We start from the raw sequence: 19,486 nt of genomic DNA, 5'->3' as shown, positions 1-19,486 counted from the left end.
GGTTTTATATCGTAATCAGAACCGATTAACATAAAATTCGCTTGAACTTACTACAGTCATAGGAGAGTATCTTGTGCCAAATTTCGAGAGAATCGGTTAACAAATTTTCTCATTATTGCAATATTACATAAAATCGAAAATATTCATTCACATGGTGGAAACCATAGAATAAGACATTGTACACAATTTTGGGAATACAGGTTGATGAATGGCTCGAGAAGTCAAAATCAGGGAATACATATATACAGTAACTATTGTTAAAAGCTGAAGCGATTTCTATGAAACTCACGAGTTATATAGAGTCATAAATGAATTTGTATTGCCAATTTCGTGGGGATCGGATAATATTGCAATATTAGTCCAAATCTTTTAATCTTAATCAATTTTCACCTAACTATGTACATACGTATACGAAAGCATTGTGGACAATTTTGAGAAGATCGGTCAATAAAAGCGATTGCAACGACTCCAGAAGTGAAAAACGACCCCAGAAGAGGAGAATTGGGCTATCCATATATGCAGCTATATTAAGAACTTAACCGATAAAATAAAATAAAATAAAATAAAATAAAATAAAATAAAATAAAATAAAATAAAATAAAATAAAATAAAATAAAATAAAATAAAAAAAATAAAATAAAATAAAATAAAATAAAATAAAATAAAATAAAATAAAATAAAATAAAATAAAATAAAATAAAATAAAATAAAATAAAATAAAATAAAATAAAATAAAATAAAATAAAATAACTTAAAAATAAAGTCAAATAAAAAAATAAAGAAAAATAAAATAAAATAGATAAATAAGGAATTAAACATAAATAATATAAACAAAATAAATGTAAGGGTCTTTTGGTGTCGAATAGCTTTTATAAAATAAAAATTTTTAGCACTGTCATTATTTGCCCCTTATTGGATGAATTTTCACTATCACTTTATTTAAATTGGTTGTCGGCTTTATAAAATTAATGTTTAGAAACTCTTATTCACTATTTAAGTTATCAACCCATTTACTTCATTATTATAATTATTTTCACTTCGCTGCTTACTAAACAATTTGTATATGGATAACATTAATTACAATTGCAAATTCGCTTATGAACATTGCACTAAGGAACAAGGGCAAACTTCTTACATATCAATGAGTGCAATCAATGAACGGCGTGCCGCAGTGCGCCACTTCTTTGTGGAGAAGTAATTACATTACTGCCATACCATATGGTACAGCATCTCACAAATGTCGCCGGCATTAAGAGGGGATATCTATCGTTGAACATTTTTTTTATTATGTTCTCCCAGGGATTTGAACTCAGGCGTTCAGCGTCATAGAGGGACATGCTAACCTCTGCGCTACGGTGGCTTCATTACAATACACAATATAAAATCTCGAACACCAATTTGCAACTTGACACCAATATCTTTCTTTTGTCTGCATTTTCAACCTAAGAATAGTTGTATTTTCGAAAAAAAGTTTGCACCAATGAATTTGTTTTTGTAAATGTTTGCAAAATTTAAACAACATCTAACTGTAACGACAAAATATTGAAATTTTTGTAAGGGAGTTGTTACCTCTCTCATAAATACACGAAATGGAGCGGGAATTAGTGAAATTTTGGGCAAGGAGTGAGAAACTCACTCCATAACGTTTGGAGGGTCAGTTCGTATTTCCCATGCCCAAGGGCATACAAAATTAAGTGCGGATATATGTTGGTGCCCATCTACGAAGTACACACAATTTTATTTGACCGATTAAACATTGTATTGACTTATGAAAAACTTTTCAAACATGGTGTTAATTGCTTTAATTATTTTTGACATTGAAATCCGTTTTTTTTTGTATCATGGTAAGTGATTGGTAACGAAGACATTCGTTGACCATATTTTTAATTGTACGAATAAAATTGTTATTTAATAAAACAAATTGTGAATATCTATTTCTGCGTTCTTTTGTGTCCTCTTTCACACATATGTAATGCGAAGAAGCGCGAATGAGCCAAATATATGTCTAGTTTCTATCATAGATAGACATATAGTGGCGTGGGTAGAAAAAAAATCCAGAACCAGTAAAAAAGCCGGGCCGAACTTTGGATACCCACTACCTCTGGTATATATGTAAACTACTTTTCGTCAAAATCCGGTGAAAAATGCATACCCTATGGCAGCTATACCGAAATATGTTCCGATTTGGACCATATACTAATAAGTACAAGTCATTGTTCAAATGTGATAACAAAATGTTGGTCTTTTTAGTAGCTATATCTAAAAATAAACCAATATGAAAAGCCTAACAAAATCGGATTATAAATGTGCCTTTTATGGGGCCAAGACTTTAAATCGAGTTATCGGTCTATATGGCAGCTATATCCAAATCTGGACCGATTTGGGCCAAATTGCAGAAAAATGTCAAAGAGCTAACACAACTCACTGTCCCAAATTTCGGCGAAATCAGACAATAAATATGGCCCCAAAACCTTAAATCGAAAGATGGGTCTATATTCCAGCTATATCCAAATCTGGATCGATCTGAGCCAAATTGAAGAAGAATGTCGAAGGGCCTAACGCAACTCACTGTGCCAAATTTCGGCAACATCGGATAATAAATGTGCTTTTTATTGCCCCAAAACCTTAAATCGAGAGATCGGTCTATATGGCAGCTATATCCAAATCTGGACCGATCTGGGCCAAATTGAAGAAGGATGTGTCATTGAGTTAATAACTGCTTTAATTGGATTTCTGAGCTTGTCATTATATCCAAATTACAAAATTGTTAATCAGTAATACTAATTCGTTTATATGTCCGATTTCAGCGAATTTTTTTAATTCAATGTACAAATTTCTTAATTAAACCATGTTTTTATTTTTTTTTTTGTAGTTATGATAAATACATGTGGATATTTGAGAAGAAGAATACAAATAAATAGCTTCCTCACTCGAATACAACACACACCTGTTACTGTTCAATGAGTTTGCCCATGCAAAGCCATAACATAACTGTTATACTCATTCTCTCATTTATACCAAAAGTATAAGGTACTATGTGTATCTGTTTTGTTGTGTATAAAAATTTCAGAGGTGGTTATTAATGCTAGCGCTATCTATGAGATATTCAGCGAGATAACATAACTGTTATACTCATTCTCTCATTTATACCAAAAGTATAAGGTACTATGTGTATCTGTTTTGTTGTGTATACAAATGTCAGAGGTGGTTACTAATGCTAGCGCCATCTATGATATATTCAGCCAAGTGAGGTATTTAGCGACACTTGTGAAGTACTCTCCAGAATGAGGTGTCGCTAAGCAGCGCATCGTTGAGACTCGGCTATAAAAGAGAGGCCCCTGATCACTGAGCAGTTACACTGCTGCATCACGTATCTGGGATGGGATGGCTAATGACAAGTTTTGTATCGGTTTTCCAAATGTTGCAACAGTTCAACTTGGTTCTTTTTGAATATGACTCCCATATGTGGATAAGGTTGATGTGATTTGGTTTCATGTGATTTGGGTGTGAGAAAGTTGATTTAAGTTATCAATTAGAACTCAAATCAGTTTTAAACAAAATTAGTAAGAGCGTGCTAAGTTCGGCCGGGATGAATCTTACACTCCTTTCGCTTTGTCGAGTTCTTTGCGCGGTATCTCTTTTCAGGCACACAAAGAATAATGAAAAAACTGTAATGCTATTAGAGCCATATCAAATTAAAGTCCGATTCGGAGCATAAATGAGTTGAATGCTGAACATTGTAGTAGTCATTGTGTAATATTCAACCCATTTGAATAAGAATTTGAGTCTTGTAGGGGCTCAAGAATCAAAATCGGGAGATCGGTTTATATTGGAGCTGTATCAAGCTGTAGATCGATTCAGATCATATTGGACACATATGTTGAGATCATGGGAGAAACAGTTGTACAAAATGTCTACCCAATCGGCTGGGAATTGTGCCCTCTAGAGGTTCAAGAACTCAAGATCCCACATTGGTTTATATGGCAGCTATATCAGGTTATGTACCGATTTGCTCTATACTTAACACAGTTGTTGGAAGCCTTAACAAAACATCTCATGCAAAATTTCAGCCAAATAGGATTGCGCAATCTAGCGGCTCAAGAAATCAAATTCCAAGATCGGTTTGTATTGCAGCTATACAAGGTTATGAACCGAAGAAGTTAAAACCCCAGATCGCTTTATATGGCAGCTATATCAAGTAATGATCCGATTTAAACTATACTTAGCATAGTTGTTGGAAGTGATTCCAAAACACCACGTCCAAAATCAAATCGGATGAGAATTGCGCCCTCTAGAGGCTCAAGAAGTCAAGACCCAAGATCGGCAGCTATGTCAAAACATGGACCGATTGGGCCCATTTACAATCCCAACCGACCTACAGCAACGAAAAGTATTTGTGCAAAATTTCAAGTGCCTAGATTTATTCCTTCGAAAGTTAGCGTGCTTTCGACAGACAGACGGACGGACGGCCGGACATGGCTAGATCGGCTTAAAATGACATGACGATCAAAAGTATATATACTTTATGGAGTCTTAGATGCATATTTCGAGGTGTTACAAACAGAATGACGAAATTAGTATACCCCCATCCTATGGTAGAGGGTATAAAAACTAATTGATAAATAAATCACATGACTAAAATTGGCATTCCTAAGATTATTTTCTTCTTGGCATTAAAAAAAATGCTTAGTTAAAGTATAGGCATATACTATCGTATGTCCAGATAAATTCTCTAAATGCAAATCTTCATTCAGTACTACATTTCAAAATTCTGCCTCGAATATTTCGGATTTCATTTTCTGATATTGAGGCGGTGCCTTTAACGTCTTTGCTCTTTCCCCGCTTAGTCGCATACGATCGTTGGAGGTAGCCATTGTAATAGAGTATTTGTTTAGTGTTTCGATGTTGTTGTTTTACTTGATTAACTCAAAATACGAGTGAGAGACAACCATGTGAACTCTCGGTTTCTCATTAAATCATTGTGTTATTGGTGTTGGTGGTTGCATACATCCTAGCCTGGTTCGTTGTTTGGTTGGTTGAGTGGTTTGTTTGTGTGTTTTCTGTGTGTGTGTTTTTTTTTTGTGTATTACCCTTTGGATTAATGATGGTGTGGTTGTTTTTGTGGTATGGTTGTTGTTGTTGTTGTAGTAGTTGCAGTTATTTATTTTGCCCATTGGCTTTATTGTTGCTGCTGCTGTTATTATTGTTTTTGTTTTTGTTATTATTATTATTACAATTAACTGATTAATATTAACAATGATTTTCAATGAGTAATGATGTGTGAATGTGTGTGCGCGTGTGTGTACGAGCGTGTGTGTGTGTGTGACACAGGATGGCAGTATACAAGTATTTGTTGTTGTTATTGTAGCTATTAAAGTTTATTGAATTTGTGGTCGCTACGGTCGCTGTGGCTGTTGGTTGCTATTATAACGCTGTTGCGGATGTCGATGTGAAATTGATGTTTGTTGCATTATTCAATTATTTCATTTTAATTATCAATGCATTTTCGCAATAGAAAAACTTTTTATGGCTCTCTTAATTATTTTTTTCAATACAAATTTGTTTGTTTTTTCTGCTTTTTGGGGAGTTTAACATTTTCGCTTTTCTTCTCAAAACATACTCTTGTCCTGTGATTCATGTCAATGACTTTTTTGTTTCGCATGTGCTTGTAAGGGAGTGTGTGTGTATATGTGTAGTGATGATGAGCCTGTTTCAGTTGTGTGTTCATGTGAATTATTAATGAAGTGTGTGTTGAATTTGGTTTCTGTTTTCTATTTTCTTTCGGTTTTTTCCATTATTTATTTTTTTTTATAGAAATTGACATTTTCAATATTGTTTGTTTTTTTCTATTTGCTTTTTTGTTTGATTTTTTATTTTTTGTTTTAACTTATCTACATTTATTTTTTTAGGTTTTTTTATTTTTTCTGTTTTCTGCAAATTTTTGTTTGCTATTAAATTTTCTAACAGAACTCTGGAAATTCGAGTCTTTTGTTGAATTTTGCTTGTTGTGTTTTTTTTGGGTTAATTCTTTTTTTGCCATTTTTTACTTTTATTTATTACGCTTTGTTTTGTATAAAATTGTTGTTTTTCGGTTTTTTTTTATTAATTTTTTGTTGTTGTCCTTTTGTTATGTTATTTTCTAAGTGCTTTAATTTAACTAATTGTATGTATGTAGTACCTGTTTTATTATTGTTGACTTAAAAAGTTCACTTAATTTAATTCATTTGTTCTTTATGCTTGTTTTGAGTTTATTTTTTTTTGCTTGTTTGTGTGTGTGAGTGTGTATCTGTTATTTCTCCTGTTTTATGTTTTGTTTAAAGTGTTTTTTTGTTTTTTTTTTTTAATTTACTTTTGTTTCTCATGGTTTTAGTATCTCACACACAGCGTACCTTTGCATAGGCATGAATTAATGTATACATTTGCATATATACAACTTTGTGGGAATGAGGGGGAATTTTGGAAGGGGGCCTAGATGAGAGTGTGTGGTCAAGGACTATCTAAATGGGAGGTAAATGGACATTTTGAAGCCGGTGAATGGCCTGTGTGTGGATGTTAGTGTATCTGTGTGTTGGGGAACAAGGATTTCATTTGACTCAACCATCCATATAATGGAGATCGAGTGTTTAATTCGAATATTTCATTATAACATATTTACAGTCTTTATTTAAAAGTAACGTTTACATTTAAGTTCGCATATTTCTCTAATGCTTGTTTTCCTTAGTTCATTTATTTGTTTCGTTTTTTTTTCTCTTCTCTTTCCTTTATTCATTAGTTTTTCATTCAATTGTAATTACAACTGTCTATCTATGGTGAAAGTATGGGCGGGGGACATTGGAGAAGTGGTGGGGCATTTAAAGTAATACTGTATGTACATATTTACATGCAAGTACATTTCATAATCTAACATTTCGGCAATGGCAACAGGACTTTGTTTAACAAAAATCAATGGTTCAAACTGGGCACTCATATAGAGCACTCTGTAATGGTGGCAGTTGGTAGTCATAAAGCTTTCAATTGGGCCTTGTGAAGTTTTTAGTATGCGGCTTGATACGAATAATAGCAATGTATACAAGAACGCGACGGAATAGGCCTCTGCCAACTCAGAGACCGGTACACTCCAGTGAGGGGATAACAACTACAGAATCGATTTCTGATTTTCTCGCCCTACATTGACATTAAAATAATAAATTTTTGATTCATCGAGTCCATCGAATGTTTCTCAATATCTCAGGCTGAGCGTTCCAATATTTAAGAGCGAAAAAAAGGTTGCCTAAAGCACTGCTCATTAGGCAAGTACTTTGGATCTTGGAATGATAATAAACCATGTTTACTACTACTCCACAAAGTGATCCACATAAACGAGCTGCAGTCGTAGTTTATTTGCCCTATTATTTTTAAATTTATTACTCCCAGATTATTTAATAGAGAAAACACAAATTAAATTCTGCAACTTTAAATAATTAGTTACTTTAATAACAATAATAAAATGGATTTGCTATAATTTGAAACTTATTCAGTTTCACTGAGTTTGTTTAATGAAGCAACGCCATTTTCATGTTGAGCTAATTGAATAAAAGTTAATGAAAGCTACTTAATTGATAATTTAACAAACATTGAAATGGAATTGATACCATTAAACTAGCTTTTATTCTCTTTGAACACTTTAAATTGTATACTATTGTATGTACACTGAGAAAAATATTAAAGTATAATTTTGAAAAAAATCATATAGAAATGATTTGATGTCAGAAGGACATCTATATGTATAACATGGCATTAAGTATATAACTTTTATTGATTTTTTTTAACAAAACACAAAGTAAATTACAGATATTATCATAATACAAAGATTTTCATAAAGTGATAGAAAAGGCAAAGTTGAATTGTTTAAAATGTCAATAAGCTATGAGTTTTTTGACATTTTCATACAATAATAGGGAATTTAATTGTTAAAATTATCAATAATCTGGGATTTTTTGTAATAAAATTTAGTTCCTTAAAATGTTGAAATGTAATGAGAATATTGCAAATGCAGATATTCTAAGGAACATTGCATTAATAACACAGTAAATATTTAACTGACATCAATGAATATTGCTCTATTTAATAGTGAGCTCAAAGATATGACTCAGCTGGTTTTGTGTCTTGTGGTACTGCCAAACATGTTCACTTTTATAATGCAATGACGAATCTCATTAGATCTGTCAAAAAGTATATAGTAAATAACAATCTACGAGTCAACAAATATATATCACCACCGATCATCAATCCCATTACAGCTGATTGTACGTACCGGATTGACCCGATGGAGTTCTTCATCGGCAAAGGCTCAGTGTACAACACACTGCTACAACAATAACCATCGATCATCGTAAAACTTAAAGCGACTCTTTCTTGTAGAGAAAATAGAGTTCTTGATAAAAAAAAACCGGTGCATTAATTTATTGAGGGGATAAAGCTCCTCTTAACAAATTTGGGTTTCTCGTACACTTTTAGAGTACTTTAAAAGATATGGAAATATAACGCAGCAGTGTTCGAACATTATGAACGAAAATTTTGCACAGATCCTTATATTTTTCAATTGCAGGTTAAGTTGTTGAACGGACCAGATTGGAAAATATTGCTTTCATATGGACCGATCTGCTGATTTAGGATTATAAGCCAAAACGGACGCATTAATTACCCGATTAAATTGAAATTTAGATTGACGAGTTGCACTTTGCCCTTCGAAATTGAAAACTCCATAAATCCTGATGGAGGCAGCATAATGGGTATGGAGTGCTTTTTCATTGTATGCTGTGGTTTCTAAAAGTAAGAATACTCAAAGATTGGATAAGATCATTTCCATAGAGATGTAGGGGAAAATGCAATGAAAGCATTTGTGGTCCACAACAGTAAGAATACTCAATGCAATGAAACATGTTTAAAATTGTCCTCCCACTGGATAGCAACGGTGTACCATCAGCTTTCCGCTAATGGGTATTAGAATTTCAATACCAATTCTGCGATGAGAAAGGTCACCCCCATCCAAGTTCAACAATTAACAGAACCATGTGCTAGGTCGCGTTCTTCGCATTGTTATGGACAATGAGCTCCATGGGTCGACGTAATCACCTTTGCAAAGTTGTAGCAGACCCTAAATATCTGCAATACCCCCTATATCTGCAATACCCCAAATATCTGCAATGGATGAGTAGTCCATTGATCCACACAAAAGATTTTGAAGAACTCTCTGTAGCTCTGAATGACTACCCGAAAGCTCTCAAATGTTTGAGGACCCATTGGGAAAAAGATGAATAAACATTGCCCGAATCAACGAGTGCAGCGAGCGTGTGATCAAAGTTATGCTAGACTTATCCATCTTCTGCCGCAACAAGGATTATTGGACCCACTAAGATTGATCATTCATTGAATGAGAGCGTAAATATTTAACTTCCTAGTGTGTTTGATGATCCTATGTGGTTCCAAAGTTTGTGTTCAATTATAAAACTGCAATAGTGACTTCAAAAATTTTTCCAAAATGCTGAAATAAAAATCTTAAAATCATTTTGTGCTTAGGGTTTTTTTTATCGTATTACCTTATATGCAAGATTCTATCTAATGCTTAGATAAAAACTTATCAGAATATAATACAGAGAAATGATGTTGTATAAAGCTCATGACCCTAATGTGCATTAGTATGTGTGTTTTAGCCTAACACTAATGCAGAGGCATCTACCGTTTTAAAGTCTTTTGCCCACAAGAGGCAAATTAATTATCCGATTTCTCTGAACTTTCGCACTTCAATATGTGTTAGGACAAGAACTTGGCTGTGAGGATAGCATTTTGCCAGATGCAGAACTAAAACCCTTGGCCATAGGTTACACAAATCTGGATATTTTGTTTGCCAAATAAACCAATCTCCAGATCTAACTACTTGAGTATCAGAGGGTGCAATTCTAGCTCGGTTTAACTAAGATCTTGAATTCTACCATTCAATAACCACAGTAAATATTGTCTAAATCGATGTAAAATGTGATAAAACTTTTTCTGTTTTGAATTCTTTTGCACTTAGAGGGCGTAATTATTATCCGATTTTACCGAAATTTGGAATGTTTTGCACTTTCCATTCTTCTCCAAATATGATATGGTTCCCCATTTCATACAAAATACATTAAACAGGTAGTATCCCTAGCCGTGGGTCCTATCTGTTTACTGTATTTTATATATAATATCAACAACAGAGGTATACCGTATAGGAGACCTTTAAAAAAAATTGGATGTATTTAAATTTTAAAAAAATCCCCAAATCTTGAGTCAAGGATATTGGTTTGAGGGTCAAGGATATTGGTTTGATTAGCCTAAAGTAATTTTTTGTTACATTGCTGTCATCAAAAGACGAATACGCACACATACACAAATGGAGGCCGGTGAGAGCATGCATGGCGGTGTGATAATCTTTGTCTCAATTGACGATACGAAGGGCGAGGTCTATTATGTAGGTGGTGGGTGAGTGAGTGGTGAATCTGAGGCAGCGATGGCTTTGCAATCGCTTTCGCAGCATGCCTATGGTGAATGTATGTAGGTGATGGGTGATCTCGAGCTCTGGACTTTTTCCATGTGTGGGCGAGGGGGTCGTTCGTGTTTGTTTGGCCATTATCAATCAATTCGTTAAATTTGTTCTAAATTGTTTTTTGTTTTGTTTGTTTTGCGTTTTTCTCTCAATTTATTTAAAACTAAAATATGAATATCGACTACTTTGTATAAAATCACAATATTTTTTTCTTTTGGTTTTCTTCATCTTGTTTGTATGTTTTTTAGATAACTAATCGAGTTTTTTGTTTTTGTTTTTTTTGTTTTGGTTTTTGTTTGTTTTAGAATATATGTATGTATATTTGCGGATTCGATATTGTATTTGAGTGAATGTAATAGGAATGTTCGTATGAGTATGTATGAGTGTTTTGCTTAGCTTGTTTCCATGTACGTACGACTGTATGTGCGTATATATGTACTATTTGGGGAGTTATATACATAATCGATCCGGTAGTAGCAAGCTTCACGTGGTGGGAGGCAGGGCAGGGCAGAGCTGGGCAAGGGTATGGGTGAACATACAGAGGGTATTACAAGAAATTCGTTCGTTTATTTAGCCATGGAGTGGGCGGTTGGAGTGACTGCGAGCAACATCTAGCTCTGCCTCAGTGTAGCGCCTGCAATTTGTGCGCATAACAGTGAGGTGAGTGTTGCTGCTGCTGCTCATGCTGTTCTTGCAATGGCGAAGCTTGAGCAGCATGGGCGTGAGGGTTGAGCTGATGGCGGTTGTGGCTGTGATTCGAGTTGTTAGCCTGTGGAGTGTTATACTATCAGTGCTTATATTCGGGATAACGACCATTCTCCATGATTTGGCCGGTTTGGCTGTTGTTGCTGCTGCTGGTGGTGGTGGTGGTGTTGTCGCCGGTGATTTGCTGTTGCTGCTGCTGCTGCTGCTGATGTGGATGTGAGGGGTGCTGATGCTGCTGTTGGTGTAGCTGATGCAATTGCAGCTGCTGTTGAGTTGTATCGCCCTGCAGGGTGTAGCGACGATTGAGCGGCTGGATAACACTTCCACTGCTTTCCGTCTCCGTGGAGGGAGGTGAGGGGTAGTAGTCCCTCTGATTTACAACGATGCCATTTGGGACGGCCGCCATAGTCGCCGTCATATGCGCATTGATTGCTGCCGCCGATGCTGCCGCTGACGATGAGGTTGTATTGGCCGCTCCCACCGAGGATTGATGATCGCCGTGGTGCTGGTGCTGATGCTGGTGGTGGTGGATAACGGTATTCGCCGATGCCGCCCCCGATGTGTGGCCGCCGCCGTTGGATTGTTGGGAATCCGCTGTTGTACCGGCTAACGGTTGCTCCATTACCACGACGGATACCACATCCTCACTCGCCCATCGGGCTAACTGTTGTTGAGCTTGAATAAAGTCATCACTAGAAAATAATAATCATAACAGGAACAACGGTACACGGAGTAACGAAAACACAAATAAACACAAATAAATGTTGTTTTTGTTTTTGTTGTGACGTTCAACACACACAGCAACAGCACACACAATAAACAGAAGAAGAAGTAGAAGAAGTAGAAGTGGAATCGAAGAACGAAATGTAGAACGTAACGTAACGCAACGTAATTCAACCAAAAAACAGAAGAACTCAAATCAACCCAAACAAAACAGTTGCCCCCCAAATAGTGGCAACATGGCGATGAACGTTGATCATTGATTGGATGGGGGAAAAGCAAAAGGAAATCAAAGCAAATCCAAATGAAACGGCAACAGCAATGAGTGTCGTTAGTGTTGTAGTGATGATCGATATCCACGCATCGCATGTCAGTTTGATAGATGACATTGATGTTGAGCGCCACATGCAAAGCGCCATGATGTGAGTGTATGCGTGTATGAAAGTAAACGAAATGATACCACACGAAAATTATACATATGTAAATCGGCTGAACACACACACGCGGGCACGCCATTAATGGGAATGGGGATGGCAACAACGGAAACGAAAGGGAAAACAAATAAACGAAAATTTCCACCTGAGGATCTATGTGGAGCCATGGGGGTGTGGGGTGAGGGGGTGGGGTGGGCATATGGCAGTTCTACAAAATGCTGACACGGGGCTCTAGACTAGCTGGGCATACATACCTCTCACTGTCGGGCACTTCCCGGGGATCGAGACGTTGGTCTACCATCGAACGATCGTGGGGATCGGCACTCTCATAGATGCCGTCGTCGTCCTGATGCAAATGCGTGTGCGATGAATGATGCGATGAATGCGGGCCGTGCGTAGCATGGCCATGGGCATGCGAGTGATGTGCGTGATGGCCGAAAGCATGAGGTGAGTGTGACTGATGTGAAGGATGTCTACTGGTTGTAGTGGGATGTCTGTACCTTCCATATGAGAATCTCGACTCCTCTTCGGCACGCGGTCGACAACGACTGCTGTAAGACGGATGTATTGTTGCAGTTTTTTGCGATTGTGCTAATTGCTGATTCGATCTGTGAAAGTGGCAAAGGTGAAAAAGAGAAAAAAACGATTAAAAACGGCATTTAAATTTTGCAAATTAAAAAAAAATGAGTCAACAATTGGAGCAAATTGTTCTAGGTGCCTATTTTTTTGTTTCTTTTTTTTTTGTTTAGCCAATTTCATTTTGTATAGAGAAGCCCATATCCTGTTTACTTATTTGGCACTCAAACACACTTCAGTGGGTTTGTGTAAGTGCCTGCTGGTGTGAATGAGTGTGTGTGATTTTTTTTTGAGTGAGTGTATTTTTTTTTTGTTGTTTAAATGCAAGTGATCGATCGCCCTTCCTTTTACCTTCATCACACAAGGTATTCCACGCCATAGCGATAGTCTGCAAGAGATTTTAGAAATTGGTTCATATTGAGAGTTTAGAGCTTTATGTGTACGTATGAATGGTTCTTTTTTGTTTGAATCTGATTTCTATCGAATACGAATACATTTTGGTTTAGTTTGGTTGTTGGTTGGTTTATTTAAGTATGCAGAGTGTATACATAGTAAAGGGATATTGTAGCATTTTTATGGGACTTTTGGCAGCAGAACTTCGCCCAGTGTCCTCAAAGGATTGTGGGGTTCAACAAAACATCGTCATCATCATCGTAAACATCGACATTTTCTTGAACCCCGGCCCAAAGCTTCTCGAGACTTTTTGGGGCTCAAATTACTGGACAAGGTTCTTCGCCATAGCCCCTTTGGTTGAAAGCGGGTTGCACAACTCTTAATAAACGTCTATATATGTTGTTTTTGCGTATTATTCATAATCAATCATTCAATCAATGAATCAATTCAATTCCTAGGGTACAAGTACGAATAGTAGTAGTAGTAGTAGTAAGTTTAACATTGGAAAGCGTTCTCTTTTTATGTAAGTACGAGTACGAGTAAATCTATGCCAAAAAAAAATAGACACCTACAATACAGCCCCAACACAATAGATAATTATGATGCAGCAAGCACATTACTCAGTTACTAACCCTTGTGAGGATTCACTACAAGCGGCTGAACTATCTAATCTATAAAGGCGGTCGCCTTCGTTTTCCGAAATCCGTATGTCCTCCGAGCCGCTGGGGCTCATGTGGCGCGACGAATGGTGCTCCAGCTGGCGTATGAGGTCCTCGAGGTTGCGTATGCGCAAGGGCCCCGTGGCTGGCGTATCCTCATCGTCGGGCGGTACCTGTTGCTGCACTAGCGGCTGGTGCAGCTGGTGTTGCGAGCGATGATGATGCATTATGGGGCCGCCATGGGGGCCACCCATGCCCGAGCCGGACATGTCGAGCAGGGCGTGCTGTGGCCCTTGATCGCAGATATTCTCACGAGAGCTATTTTTCGAACCGGTCGAACGTTTATAGGGCTCCGTGGAGTAGCCCAACTGCGATGAGGCACACTCCTGTAGGGTTTTACGAATCATTTCCTCACTCAAGCTACCGCTGCCCACGGGTGTGTTTCCAGTGCCAGTGCCACGATGTGAGGCAGCATTGCGTAGCGCCTCCAAGATATCTTCATGATAGCCATTCAGGGACTTTAGTGTGCGCTCAACTTCAGACACGGCTGCACCGCTGCCTGACGCCATGGTATTTTCTTGGGCAATCAGCTCCATATTATCCGATTGCCCGTCATCGTGCATGCCGCCGTGTACCATTCCATAGCCATGTTTCTTCAAAATTCCTTTTTCTGTGGAGTAGTAGGAGGAGGATAGAATGTTCAATGTGTGTCATTGTGTCTTACTACTCAATAGTGTTGGGTAATTCCAGTCATATGAAAACAAAATAAATAATTTAAAAACAAAACCAAATAAAAAACTGAAGCAAAATCGTACATTGCTTTTGGGTCGTCCTATACTGAAACTATAATCGATCAATAGTCGAAGCCTAGCATTGACAAATTCCTTAAGAGACTTTGCACAATTATTTTCTAAGCGATTCGTTGCATTTTTATTTTAAAAAGAACCGGAAAAAGTATGTGGCATGTAAAGAAGCGTATAAATTTTAAAATCGTATTTATTTCGGTTCTTTACGATGCACGAATTGAACGCGACACTTAAGAATTAGTTGACTTTATGTAAATCTAGACATGAGTCTATCGGTTCCCTATTGTTTTTGCTAATCGAGTGCTGATAACATAACTCCCCGTTTCAAATTTCATCAAAGTGTCAATGAGTCTTTTGCGTCCTCAAGTTAAATACGATTATGGGTTTACATCAGAGCCACATCGAGCAGATTCACCAATGTATATTTTTCTTGACACAAACGTAGCAGAGGCTAATATAACAACTTTTATCTAATTAGGACGCAAAATAAATCAGCACATGGTTTATTAAATCTAAAAATTGATGTAAGAGTAAATTTGTTGGTAATTAATGCAGCTTCGGTGCCCACTAGAATAACCAATCGGGATATGAATTTATATGGGGCTAAAACTATTTTTCTGCAGTAAATTCAGGGGATCAGTTTATATGGAAGCTATTTCAAAAAGTGTACCTGCGGATACCACAATTGGCACATAAACTGGAGAGCTGACTTTAAATAACCCATATATGAATTTAAAATTGTATAGAAATAGGGATATACAGGGTGGCTGATGAATATTGCTACAATGATGAATATTGCTACATTTTTTTTTCGGTGTATGGAATACATTTTTCTTTTATTCATGTTAAATTAAATTATTAAATTAATTATTAAATTATTATTAATTAAATTAATTAATTAATTAATTAAATTAATTATTAAATTATTATTATTAAATAGAAAAAAAGTTATTACATTTTTTTTTGGTAGCGGCTTTCATCAGCCACCCTGTATATAGACTTTGGAGCTTAACGGCATTTTCGGATTTTGAGCAAACTATATCATAACTATAACCTTTCAATCGGAGTGTCACAAATAGACAGTCAAATATAGGTTGGCCTACGAAAAAGTTACGTTTTGAAATTCTTAACAGATGACAGATAAATTGTTGCCATTTTTGCCTACCACGAACATTGTACTAAATATTTGACACATCCAGAATAACAGCACATAAAAAAATAAATAAAAACAAGCAAAACGGCATTAAGTTCGGCCGGGCCGAACTTTGGATACCCACCACCTCGGGTATATATGTAAACCCCATTTCGTCACAATCCGGTGAAAATTGGATAACTTAAGGAACTCACTGTTTCAAACTTTTATGGTCTTCAGACCCTTTATCGGGAGATCGGTGTATATGGCAGCTATATCTAAATATTGTCCGATCTGAACCGTATTTGGGTCAGATGTCGGGAGGGTTAAGATAACTCACTGTATCAAATTTTAGCGAAATCGGGTAATAAATAAAGCTTTTATGGCCTTCAGACCCTTTATCGGGAGATCGGTCTATATGGTAGCTATATCTATATATAACCCGATCTGAACCATATTTAGGTCAGTTGTCGGGAGGCTTAAAATAACCCATTGTTTCAAATTTCAGCAAAATTGGATGAAAAATAAAGTTTTTATATGCATTAGACTCTTTATCGGCAGATTGGTCTGTATGACAGCTATATCTAAATATACTCCGACCTCTACCATATTTGGTTCAGTTGTCGGGAGGCTTATAATAACCCACTGTTTCAAATTTCAGCGAAATCTAATGAAAAATAAAGTTTTTATGGAATTCAGACCCTTTATCGGTAGATCGGTGTATATGGCAGCTATATCTAAATATAGTCCGAACTGAACCATGTTTGGATTAGATGTCGGGAGGCTTAAAATAACTCAATATTTTAAATTTCAGCGAATTCGGGTAATAAATAAAGCTTTTATGGCCTTCAGACCCTTTATCGGAATATCGGTCTATATGGCAGCTATATCTACATATGAGCCGATCTAACCCATATTTAAGTCAGATGTCGGGAGGCTTAAAATAACCCACTGTTTTAAATTTCAGCGTAATCGAGTAATTAATGAAGCTTTTATGGTCTTCAGACCCTTTATCGGGAGATCGGTGTATATGGCAGTTATATCTAAATATAGTCCGATCTGAAGCATATTTGGGTCAGATGTCGGGAGTGTTAGGATAACCCACTGTTTCAAATTTCAGCCATATCGGATAATAAATAAAGCTTTTATGGCCTTTAGACCCTTTAGCGGGAGATCGGTCTATATGGTAGCTATATCTAACTATAGTCCGATCAGAACCATATTTAGGTCAGTTGTCGGGAGTCTTAAAATAACCCACTGTTTCAAATTTCAACAAAATCGGATGAAAAATAAAGTTTTTTATGGACATTAGACCCTTTATCGGAAAATCGGTCTATATAGCAGCTATATCCAAATATGGTCCGATTTGGCCAGTTCAAGAACTAAACCAGCGTGCATCGAAAGACGTATATGTGCCAAATTTCAGCTCAATATCTTAATTTTTGAAAGCTCTAGAGTGATTACAACAGACGGACAGATACACGGACATCGTTAAATCGTCTTAGAATTTTACGACGATCCGAAACATATATACTCTGTAGGGTCAGAAACTGATATTTCGATGTGTTGCAAACGGAGTGGCTAAATGAATATACCCCCTATCCTTCGGTGGTGGTTATACAATAATAATAATAGTAAAAATCCTTGAAATCGGATAATAGATGCGCCTGTTACGGGCTTAAGGCCCTAAACCGGTATTTCGGTCTATATGACAGCTATATCTTAATATAGTCCGATCTGCGCCATGTTTAGGTGTGATGACGGAAGGCTTAAAATAATTCACTTTTCAAGTTTCAGCGAAATCGGGTTATAAATGCAGATTTGATGGGCTTAAGATCCTCCCTTTATGTGGCAGCTATATCTGAATATGGGCGGATCTGAACAATATTTGCGTCTGGTATTGGGAGGTTTCAATTAACTCACTGTTTCAGTGAAATCGGACAACAAATTCGGCTTTTATGGGCTTATGACCCTAAATCAACTGATCGGTCTATTTAGAGTCATATAATAGAGTATTGTGATTCTGTGCAAAATTTTAACGCAATATCTCAATTTTTAAAGACTGAATAGTGATTACAATTGACGGACACGCATACGGACAGACACACGGAGATCGTTAAATCGTTTTAGAATTTTACGACGATCAGAAATATATATATACTTTTTAGGGTTGGAAGTGGATATTTCGATATGTTGCAAACGGAATGACTAAATGAATATACCCCCTATCCTATGGTGCTACTTTTAAAAAGTTAATGAGCTGACAGTGTCCATACATATGTATCTGGGTGCTCTACATGTCACTAGAGAATCTCATGTGTAGCAAGTTTCAGTAAGTTAGTTTTATTTCGTAACACACACACACTCGAATATAGCAAAATAGTCTTCGAATTAGAAATTAAATTTTTAGAAAATTAAATGACGGTCTTTGGATGTTTATACACACCGCCATAGGACGGGAGTATACTAATCAAGTCATTCCATTTGTGACACTTTGAAATATTCACCTTCGAACCTACAAAATATATATATATATATATTCTTGAACGTCTTGACACTTTTAGTCTATCATGTCTATCAGGCATGTCCTTCCCTCTGTTCGTCCGTCTGTGGAAATCACGATAGCGGTCAAAAGCGTAAAGCTAGCCGCTCGAAGTTTTGCATAAATACTTCATATTGATGTAGGTCGTTGAGGATTGTAAATGGGTCATGCGATTCAGATTTAGATATAATTCCCATATGAAGTGGAACTTCGACTTGACTTCTGAAGACGATGTAGGTCGTTGAGGATTGTAAATGGGTCATGCGATTCAGATTTAGATATAATTCCCATATGAAGTGGAACTTCGACTTGACTTCTGAAGACCTTGGAAGCTGTAATTACTATTCAATGGAAGTGAAATTTTGCTCATAATGTTTCGTTGCAACTTCGAACGATGATCCAAATCGAAGAATGGTCCATATCGGTGTATAAGCCGGTATAGCTCCCATATAAACTGAATTCCCGATATGACATATTGAGCCCCCGTAGGCCGAAATTAATCAAAATTAATGGTGGTGGATTCCCAAGATTCGGCCTCCGAACTTATCGCGCTCTTAATTGCTTTTTCCTAGTTTGGGGTGCATGATAATAATTAAAAAAAGTTTTCTTATCTGGCGTATTTTAGGAGTTATGGGAAACTATAACATAAATTATTCAAAATCTAAAAATGCCTTCATTTGGTCATATCAGCTATGTCACATTCCTCTCGAGACCATATTCGCCATCGATATATGGTAAGACCCCTATATTTTAATGCTGAGCATGACGACCTTAATCGGAAAACAAGTCTATATGGAAGCTATATTCAAATATTGTCTCATCTCGACAATATGTAGCACTAATGTCGGGGAGTCCATCGCAACTAATAAATGTGCCTTTTATCGGACATAGATCCATAAACGAAAGGCAGATCGATATATATATATTTGATCTGAACCATACTCGGAACTGATATCAGGAGGCAAAA

At 36.5% G+C, this 19,486-nt stretch overlaps 1 protein-coding gene across 12 annotated transcripts in view; it reads right to left on the bottom strand.

Annotated features, from left to right (window-relative positions):
• The window catches only part of LOC106095872 (disintegrin and metalloproteinase domain-containing protein 9), a 470,496-nt gene that overhangs the window by 14,779 nt on the left and 436,231 nt on the right, over positions 1-19,486 (bottom strand). For 4 of the 12 annotated variants that reach the window (XR_001222811.2, XM_013263281.2, XM_013263282.2 and 1 more), the window contains exons 21-22: positions 14,013-14,709; positions 12,666-13,019 (exon numbers count right to left, since the gene is read on the bottom strand). Coding sequence is in view for 11 of the 12 variants with exons in the window: in XM_013263281.2 (XP_013118735.1) it covers positions 12,666-13,019; positions 14,013-14,709 (1,051 nt within the window). In the remaining variant the exon portion in view is untranslated. Of the gene's footprint in view, positions 1-10,349; positions 11,950-12,665; positions 13,020-14,012; positions 14,710-19,486 lie in introns of those variants that run through there. The other 8 variants (XM_013263276.2, XM_013263277.2, XM_013263278.2 and 5 more) reach the window with 4 other exon arrangements.

Source organism: Stomoxys calcitrans, chromosome 4, assembly GCF_963082655.1.
Source record: "Stomoxys calcitrans chromosome 4, idStoCalc2.1, whole genome shotgun sequence".
NCBI classification, from domain to species: Eukaryota; Metazoa; Arthropoda; class Insecta; order Diptera; family Muscidae; genus Stomoxys; species Stomoxys calcitrans.
This window is presented reverse-complemented; position numbering and strand designations above follow the sequence as displayed.